The sequence below is a fragment of the Brachypodium distachyon genome, chromosome 3 (assembly GCF_000005505.3).
Source record: "Brachypodium distachyon strain Bd21 chromosome 3, Brachypodium_distachyon_v3.0, whole genome shotgun sequence".
NCBI classification, from domain to species: Eukaryota; Viridiplantae; Streptophyta; class Magnoliopsida; order Poales; family Poaceae; genus Brachypodium; species Brachypodium distachyon.
Window position 1 is genome coordinate 54,312,091 of NC_016133.3, and position 9,559 is coordinate 54,321,649.

The window sequence follows — 9,559 nt, forward strand, 5'->3', positions numbered from 1 at the left end:
GAGTGTGGGGCGCATGATGGTAGCGAGACATTTTCCTCCTTTTGACTTTTGGCCTATTATTATATTGTTCATATAAACTGATGCTATCTCGTAGATCGCTAACTTTTATGGCCGTTTTCTACTGGGGATAGCCAAGCGATTCGGTCATTGATGATGTAGATATATATTCGAGCGGAGGCGTCATATAATTTACATTATCAAATTCATTTGAATTTGGAATTTTTTGTGCCTAGATTTTGCACATTTTCGATTCAAAAGAAGTTGGAGAGCCACATTAAAGTGTCATTCACTAAGAAAACTGTAAAGCCAGATGGTGGCCAGATCTGGCTGGCCCATAGCCTTAGCAAACAATTGGTTGTGCGATACTACGTAACATCCACAGAAAGAAAATAGTTTCCACCCCGCGGAAGATAGCACGATAGCCTCTTATTATGCCCTTCCAGCGCAAGGTCAAAATCTGAAAGCAACCATTCGATAAATAAGGCACAACTGATCTTCTCTACAATGACAACACTAAAACAAAAAACGTGTAGACAGCTAGGCCGCGCCGGACCTCTCTTATCAATTACCATTACTGGTACCCGATGGTTGCACGATTCCAAGCAGACTGTGGATTCTATCTGTGCATGCGAATACCAGGCTTGGATCCCAAATGTAAAGATGGCAGCCAGCAACTTCTTGACAGTTAACATCACAGGGTCATTTGTCCTGACCACCTAGGCAAACGATGGTGGTCGTCTGGTCGATCGTTTTACTGTTTTAGCATAGCAGGCAAGGGCAGCAAGTTCAAGTACAGCAGAAGCACCCTTGTATTTACATGAACAGTGTTGGTACCTGCAATCATCAGGTAAATGAATTACGTCAGGAAACAGATTTTAGAACCCTGCGCCCGCGCTCCATTTATCATGAAAAGCACTTTGCACATTTAAAAGAAGAGGCAGTACGATTTCCAGTCAGGAACTTATAGGCTTCAGTGCATGTCTATGAAGTATTTGATCATGTAGCAAAGCATCCACTGAAAGCAGGCTCGGCATGTGTTGGCTTCTCAATGCATATGTTTCATTAAATTCCACATCTAATCCTCTTCCCTTTCCTTCTGTATTTTTCTAGTCAAGTTGTCACTTTCAGTAAGGTTTATCAATGTCAAATCAAGATGATTGCTCTCATTATATGGACTTTCATAAGAGAGAATGTGATAAAAAAAATGAAATATGTCAAAGTGAGTTTTTGGTTGCCATCATGTAATTTGTGTTGTTCCAAAAGGATGCTCTTCCTCTCAAAAAAAAGGATACTCAAGTACACAGCGTAAATAGGAGCATCAAGAAAACCAAATGATATTAGCTTGGATAAAATGTAAGAAGTTGTATTGTTTAGAAGTATAGAATACCTTATAAAATCATAGATGGTGCCCCTGCCCTTTACAGCTAAATCAAACATTTGCAGAGACTTCAGCCTCAGGTTCCTTACTTTCCTCCAGCTGTTCTATCACAGGCTCATCCCCATCCAACGCACTTTGCTCTAGTTGTTCTACCACAAGCTCATCCCCGTCCAATTCATCCTCTGATTGGTCCGTCTCTTCTTCTGCAGTGTCCTTTTTGTTCACCCCATCCTGTTCTTTCTGTATAGCTAGCTTATTGGGCACAAGAATCACATATATGTTCCTTTCCGCAAAATTCTTACCTCCTTCCGTCGCTAGCTGAAATATATGACGAACAAAAACTAAAAGCTTGAAACTAGCTGATTGAACCAATAGGTTATATGTGCTATAGCTAAAAGTGGAGAAAAATGGAATAGTTGATTGCAAGAGATAAATTGCAGATTTACGCTCTTATTCCAGGCACGACAAACAAAGTATAAACTAAATTACCTCACCAACATCAGTTTGGAATCTTCTGATAAGTTCAATCGCTTGTTTTTTGTACAAATTCTCCCGGCCTTTCAAGTTAACCATTATCTTAACCTGGACGGGCAGTCTAAAGTAATTAGTTGCACTGCCCAAAAAAATATATAATAATAAATCATTATTATTAGTATCACCTTGTCACCAGCTTTAAGGAATTTCTTTGCAGCTCTAAGCCTCACACTGTAATCATGAATATCAATGTTGTACCTGCCAGCAGATGTAGAAAGCTTTGTCCGTCACTTTAAGTTATAAAGAGTCAGACACATACATCTATTGACTTATTTATTTACAATGATACATCTATTGATTTACTATTTAAGAGTTTTATGATGCCACAGACCAACTGACTTTAGCAAATACTTTTCACTCCATCGTGCGAAATAGCTCGGGACAGTTCCAACCAATCTGTATAAATCAGTCTTTTGATTCCATTATGTGAAATAACTCAAGCCTAATCCGACCATGTTTATCGAAATAGCTCCAGTCTTTTACACAATAGTACACTAGAAGCATGAGGGTGAATAACTGATTGCTTTATTTTAAATAGAAAGGACAGTTGCTATACATATGACTTGCTAAGAGAAATATCGACAAGATACATACCCCATTTTCAGCTCTTTCAAGCCCATGCGTTTTGCTGCAGAGACAACCAATGAACAAGTATTAGCATAGGGGACACATATTTCGATGGGAAACAAGAAGAGTTAGAAAAGTTTACCAACAGATCTTTTCTGCTGAACTCTTTTCTTCTTCTGTTGTTCGTACTTGTGTTTTCTGTACAAAACAAATATAAATAAATGCAAATAATCCTAAAGGGAAGAATCTGAATAAGAAAAACAACTGTGTAAAAAGGTAAACCCTCACTAGCACCAAAGGTATTCAGATATTGAGCACATAAAAGTATAAAACTACTCCGTCCGTTCATAAATGTGTGACTTCATTAACTTTGACCACTGATATGTACAGATGTATTAAGATTGAACATATAAAAATCATGTCATTAGATTTTCTATGACAAGTATTTCAATATATAACATTTCATTCTTGGTTAATATATATTACTGGAAAATATGATGGCCATAGTTGCTTATGGGAGACCATGACTTGCCCAAAAACATCATATATTCTTGAACAAGGTGCTGTCTGCCAATATGACTGACAACCACGTATTGAGAGAAAAGCCTATTACTGATATAACTTACAGGTTCCATGCACATGTTACATAAAGAGGAGAAGCAGCGTTCTAGCAGATAGATACGAGCTGCAGGGTATTGTTTATTTAACCGAACAATGATGAAATTGATAATTCATATACGACCTCTATTTTGATTAATGGAGTTCGGCCGCTGTCAGGCGAGCGATTGGAAAAAAGATATACCTAAGACCTCCGTTTTGACACCATCATGAGAAAATTTGTCAAGACAAACTGAGCTCTTGAGATTTGAATCATGTGCAATGTATAATCTTGTTTTACAGAGTGGAACCTAAAACATTTCTAATTGTACTATCAGATAACCTAATTCCATTATGGAAAATGATCGAATAAGAAGTGAAATTGTCAGGTGCAACGTAGTAACGTACTTGTAATCTTTCTCTTCAAAGAGTCGAAGTACCGGAGGATCCCCATCTAGTGATAATATTGCCTGCAATTAGAAAATATAAGCTATACTGATCTGTGTAAATTCTGGCACTAATAATGTGTTTCACGCAAATTATTAGCACCTCCGCAGAAATACTGCAAGGGTATGAAATCCATTATTTACTGGCTGGTTTGCCACTGCTAAAAGCTGTTATTGCATGCGCAAAATTTGGTAAATTGGACAACTCTAGAGATTAGGAGCATTGAGCTAATTTGCAAAACTCACAAGTTATTCAGTCACCTATGCATTACCAACACACTTCTCATATTCAAAAGCCAGGGTTTAAGGTGTTTTTTCATTTAATTTAATATCAGGTCATTCCTGAACATGCCCTTGCTAATGAACTTCATGTTCTAATTCGGACAACTTTATGCTGGAAATGTACACTTGAAGTGAAACAATCTAGGAGCCCGTGGGATGAAGAGTGTACCAGTATAAGATCATTTTCATCTGCAATTTTAACTGCCTCGCTTACAGATAAAACACCAACCTACAGGATGGAAAAATGAAGTTGCATTATAAAATGATCAGGAGAGAATATAGTTACGTAGTCAGGTATGTGGTTTACCATTCTTTTCTGGGCATCCAATAGCCTTACAGTTGAGGACCTAACAAAGATAGGTGGTTCAAACGTTAGAAAAGGCATAAAATGATTAAATAAAATCACAATTGCTACATGGTATCTGCCTCCCAGATGCCTGCACCTCAGTTCCACCCAACTTCCTAAAACCTACTCCCTCCGTCCCATATTAAGTGACTTTCTATTACATGTATCTAGACACTTTTTAGGCATCGATACATCCATATTTGGATAAATTTGAGTCACTTAATATGGGACGGAGGGAGTAAATTATTTGGCATCCCAGCTAACACGCACCAAGCTCTTGAGGACGGCCTCTTCCATACGATTGTTTCTAAACACAGTTTACTGATGAAATCACCTAGAACATATGAGCATTTGGGAACTCGCGTGGTAACATTTAATACCAGAAACAGTCCAACAAACCTAACATTCATCTCCGAACGGACTAATTACATGGAACCACTCAGCATTTGATACCGCGAACACGTGAAACATGAAACAGCGGAGAGCAAGCAAGGAACCCGTCCTCCTCCTTACTCGATGCGCTCGATGTCGAGGGCGGGGTCCTGCTCCTGCTCGGGGGGCCGGTCCCTCCTCCCAACCTCCTCGTCCTCCTCGTCGCTCCCGTACGAGGAGGAGTAGCGCGCGACCACGACGAGACGCCGCTGCGGCCGTCCCCACCGCGCGGCCAGGACCCGTGCTGGGGAGGGGGAGGAGGACGAGGGGACCGAGGCGTGGGTGGTGGCAGTGGAGGACCTGTAAGGGAGGAAGCGGGACACGGCCGGGGCGAAGGCGAAGCCGGCGGCGACGCCGACCATGGCGGTGGCGGGCGGTGGTCGGAGTTGGTGGCCGCGCCCGGGGCTTATCTGCTTGGAAGGTTTTTGCCGCGAGAAGGAAATCCCAACGAGTGGAGGGGGATAGGCCTCACGGGGTTTGGGAAAGGTGACGTGGGAAATGAGGGCCTTCGGGCGTGGCCGCGTGGGCCAACTCGGCCAGGTTAGATGTAGGAGGTGGGTTGGGTCGATATACAATAGAGGCCGAGTTGATGATGTTGGGCTTGCACATAATTTAGTTAAAGAGATTTGAAAGTCGGAGGCTCAACTAATCCACGGCCCCCTCTCTAAACAAAAAGGACTAATCCACCCCCCCCCCCCCTAAAAAAAACTAATCCACGGTCTAAGTTTCAAAATTGTTGTCTACATTTTGAAACAAAAAATGCTGAAATTGAATGGGTCGAGTAGAAAAAACCATTAGTGGATGACATGGCACTTAGATGTGGAGCCATTGCGTCGGTCATGTTGGAATATCTGTCAAATCAATGAAATCAAGTTATTTGGATTTTCTAAAATAACTTACTAGAATAAGCATGTTTTCTCGAGAAAATTAGCGTTGACTATAGTTATGTGAAACTCTTGCCTTAAAATGCGTAGTTTCGTAGAATGTTCTCAAATTGTGTGCCTATCGAGAGTAAATAAATGTGACTAACTATGCAATGATTAGTTACATCTTTAAAGTCCAAGTGCGTAAATATTTTAAAGAAGCTATAAAATAAAAACAGAGGGGTCATTTTGTTGTCTGAGAGATTGTCATTTCCAAGTCAATCAAATTGTTAATCTTTTGGGAGGGGATAGCTCAATGTTCCGGAAAAAAAAAAGGCCTCAATGCTAACGGAGTCTGGTGCGATTTCCGTGCTATAACCACGAATTCTATACTCCGTATGTGCTCCATGGATACTCTCAGTATCACCGAGGTCTCCTCCCACGAGCACCACGAGGCCTGCTTGCGGCAGGAAAACCCATGACTGCACATTACCACTATCTCTTAGATTAATGCTTTATTGAGGTGCGTGGCGCACTCTGAACCAAACAAGCCATCGTTTTCGTAGGAGGTGTCATCGTTTGTGCTTGTGGGTCTATAACATGATGATTTGAGGAAGGCCACGAATCATCCGCGCCATGGAAAAAGAAAACAAGCGTCGGTTCTTGGCACCAAAACAGGAGTAGATAGCAGCAGGCTTGCTGCTTGCAAGCTAGGAGTAGTGAGTCAGCAGCCACCGATCAACATCAATGGCGCCGGCACCATCATCATTCCAGCACGTGACAGTGCTATCGCGATGCGAGGTCTCGCCCTCGCCGCCGGCGCCGGGGCCGCGGGCGCTGCCGCTGACGTTCTTCGACCTCGTCTTCTGGGGCTTCCCGCCCGTGCAGCGCCTCTTCTTCTACGACGACCCGGCCGGCCTCGTGGACGTCCCGGGCTTCCTCGCCCACGACCTGCCCCTCTTCAGGGACTCCCTCGCCGCCGCGCTCCACCGCTTCTACCCGCTGGCCGGGAAGCTGCCCTGCGAGCTACCACCGGAAGGGCCGCCCGAGGTCGTGTGCTCAGACGGCGACTCCGTTCGGCTGACTGTGGCCGTTGCCGGGGAAGACGACGACTTCCGCGACCTCGCGGGCGACCACCCCCGCGACACCGCCAGGCTCCGGCCGCTGCTGCCGCCCCTGTTCGAGCACGGCGGGTGTCGGGACGTCTTCGCCGTGCAGCTCACCGTGTTCCCGCGCGCCGGCATCTGCGTCGGCACCACGCTGCACCACGCCGTGGCCGACGGCTCCGGCTACGCGCACTTCATCAGGACGTGGGCCGTCTTCCACCGCCTGGGCCCGAAGAAGAAGAATGCGATTGACGTGGCGCCGCCGCTGTTGGACCGCGGCGCGGTGCGCGACGACGGCGGGCGGCTGAGGGAGGCGTTCCTCCGCGACCACAGGGCGCTCGCGGCGGCCGGGGACACGCGGCTCGGCGACTGGGACCTCAGCGTCCAGGGGGCAGGCGGCGTGCAGCTCGCGACGTTCCGGTTCACGGGCGAGCTGCTCCGGAAGCTCGGGGGCCGCGTGGAGTCGGAGACCTCGGCGCGCGGGTGCTCCCCGTACGCGGTGGCCTGCGGCGCCGCGTGGGCCGGCATCGCGCACGCCCGCGGCGGCATCGGCGTCGGCATCGGCAAGGAGCAGCAGTTCGGGTTCGTGACCGGGTGCAAGCCCCGCGCGAACCCGCCGGTACCGGCGAGCTACTTCGGCAACTGCCTGGGCCTCTGCCGCGTCCGCGTGGAAGAGCAGGAGGGCAAGGAGCTCACGGCGAGCGTGGCGTCGGCGGCGATCTGGCGGGAGATCGAGGGGCTGGCGGAGCCAGGGCGCGCGCTGCGGGGCGCGCGCGGGTGGGTGCGGTTGGTGCGGGATAGCGCGGCGGCGCGGGCCGTGACGGTTGCCGGGTCGCCGAAGCTCGGGATGTACGCGGCGGCGGACATGGGAGGCGCGCCCTGGGGCCGGCCGCGGAAGGTGGAGATCGCGTCCGTGGAGCGCACGGGCGCGCTGGCGCTGGCGGAGGACGGCGGCGGGATCGAGGTCGGGGTGGCGCTGCCGCGAGCGGAGATGGAGGCGTTCCAATCCTTCTTCAGCGCCCTCGTCGCCTCCTGTGACTCCTCCTGCTGACGATGGACCAGGCGACAGCGAGCGTAAAAAAGCGTGACGCGACCTTTCCTGGGTCTTTTCTGTCACTCGGGTGCTGCTCTGTCGGCTGTCGCCCGTGAGTAGTTCATTTCTCAGTGTTTGCCTTCCAAGAACCCATGAATGCAAAGACATTTCCATTCTGTATGCGTAAATTGCGTACCAGTACTCCCAAAGGGCAAAGGCCCGAATTGTACTACAGCACAAATACGTCAATAACCCAATTTGCAGGCTTTGCACATAAGATCTCCAATACAGAAAAGCATATACCCTCCTGGGCCTTCAGAATACGTACGGGACCATGCATGACGTGATACGCATGTGTGCATCTCACGAGTCCAGGCACACTAGCGAAGCGAGCAAGCGATAGGGCAACTGCCGCATGCATCGCTGGCCCGACGCTAGCGGCTGGGGAGACCACAGACCTGCGCTGCAAGCCTGCAAGTAACTCGCATATAAGCAGATAGGCTCACCAACCTTTCCTGGAAACCAACGGTGGCTGTGGGTCTCCGTATATGTCCAATAATGCATGATGGGATCATGCACTTCAAAACTTATTCGGTTACTGAATCTCAATATACATATTTATCCAAATCCAGGGCACTGACAAAGATAGGAAAATACTGGAAAACGCAAAATGAATCACGGTCGCCGACAAGCCTTTTTGTGGGGGAAAATATAAAAAAAATTGTATTTAAATATTACAAATTCGAAAACAAAATCACACGCATGTCTAGTCTTGTATTACATTTATGTAAGAGTTTACCAAAGAAAGGTTATTATCTGCGAGTCACAAAAAAAAGATAAATATGTTAATCTGTAATATCTATGTATCCATTTTTTTATACTTTTGAATTCTTAAAAATGACGGTGTGCCAGTTAGATGTCTGCTCTTGAGAAGTGCCCTCTCCTCCCATGTATGTAAGGCCTGTTTCAAATATAAGTTTTTCAAAATTATAGGACGACTTTTATTTTCTCTCCTAAACCGCACATCATGTAATTGCGTGTTTACATTAATCGTGACGGATGCATGCCTGCCATTCCAAATCTGCATATCCTTTGAGCTACAAATCTATTGGTCAAAATGAAAATTAAAATATTTTTAAAATGTGTGCTCTTTGTCTGTGTAGCGGAGATTTTCAAATGGATCCTTACATATATGGAAGGATGGAGTAGTAGTTAGCTAGGTGAACTTAGGATGATATTATACTTTGTTTTAAATTACGTATGGCTAAGTTGTTCGATTGGCTAATCTCTTTCTTCCATTCCAACAACGGTGGCTTCACCATCGTGCCCTTGGCTGTCAACGTGCTGGAACCCGCATATCGCCTCCTTCTGCCACACAAGCCATCGTAGTCACCATCGTTGTTGGTACACTAGATTCAGAGACAAGCTTGAGATCGACTTTGCGGTAGAGGGAGCCGCTAGCAGCGTCGATGAGCACCTGGGAACATAACCTTTTTTTTTCTTTCTAAATGGAGATTGATCATTAGGCTGGCTAATATATTTAGGTTGCTTTGGCACTATGGTGAATTCCTGTAAACCCGTTAGCGTTCTTGTTTTTGTCTATTTTGTTTTTTCTCTACAACGGATTATATAAGAAGTTAGCATACTTCACCAAGCACAGACTGAAGCCGACATTGCGACCAGCCGTGAACCATAATTCCACTACATATATCGATGAGTTTGGCGATAATTGGCACGACAGATGGGCCAGCTTCTGTAACATTTGCCTCGTCCCCCAAAATCTTGTTAACGCGCTCCATCCCCACACCATGTGAACTAGCTTTCTTAAACAAACATGCAGCTTGCTTTCCTGGGAAAATAAAGAGTGGGGTGAGTGCAGCCGGCTGATCACTCCAAGAACATCTTCACTAGATGATGTAAGATAGGATACCTCAAAATCGTTTTTTGGCACCAGCTTTTGAATTTTAGGAAACGG

At 46.3% G+C, this 9,559-nt stretch overlaps 2 protein-coding genes across 2 annotated transcripts; one reads left to right on the forward strand and one right to left on the reverse strand.

Moving 5' to 3' along the window:
- Positions 1-340: 340 nt before the first annotated feature.
- LOC100826551 (translation initiation factor IF3-4, chloroplastic) lies at positions 341-5,049 on the reverse strand. Its single transcript, XM_003570244.4, has 10 exons — positions 4,664-5,049; positions 4,112-4,151; positions 3,974-4,033; positions 3,485-3,546; positions 2,622-2,677; positions 2,507-2,540; positions 2,038-2,110; positions 1,868-1,960; positions 1,388-1,696; positions 341-834 (listed from the first exon to the last, which is right to left on the reverse strand). The coding sequence occupies exons 1-9, from the start codon at positions 4,942-4,944 to the stop codon at positions 1,430-1,432; spliced, it is 966 nt and encodes a 321-aa protein (XP_003570292.1). The 5' UTR covers positions 4,945-5,049; the 3' UTR covers positions 341-834; positions 1,388-1,429.
- Positions 5,050-5,885: 836 nt separating this feature from the next.
- Positions 5,886-7,861, forward strand: LOC100825626 (malonyl-CoA:anthocyanidin 5-O-glucoside-6''-O-malonyltransferase). The gene has a single exon (XM_003572848.4). It carries the CDS (start codon positions 6,193-6,195, stop codon positions 7,600-7,602), a length of 1,410 nt encoding a protein of 469 aa, XP_003572896.1. The 5' UTR covers positions 5,886-6,192; the 3' UTR covers positions 7,603-7,861.
- The last annotated feature ends 1,698 nt before the right edge of the window (positions 7,862-9,559 follow it).

What these genes read in the sequence shown, in the direction of transcription:
- LOC100826551 (XM_003570244.4), bottom strand. Translation starts at nt 4,944, where the DNA reads ATGGTCGGCGTCGCCGCCGGCTTCGCCTTCGCCCCGGCCGTGTCCCGC. An exon ending in CTCGACATCGAGCGCATCGA is followed by an intron (nt 4,152 to 4,663) that starts GTAAGGAGGAGG and finishes TATCTTTGTTAG; the next exon opens with GTCCTCAACTGTAAGGCTAT. An exon ending in TTTGAAGAGAAAGATTACAA is followed by an intron (nt 2,678 to 3,484) that starts GTACGTTACTAC and finishes TGTTTTGTACAG; the next exon opens with AAAACACAAGTACGAACAAC.
- LOC100825626 (XM_003572848.4), top strand. Translation starts at nt 6,193, where the DNA reads ATGGCGCCGGCACCATCATCATTCCAGCACGTGACAGTGCTATCGCGA.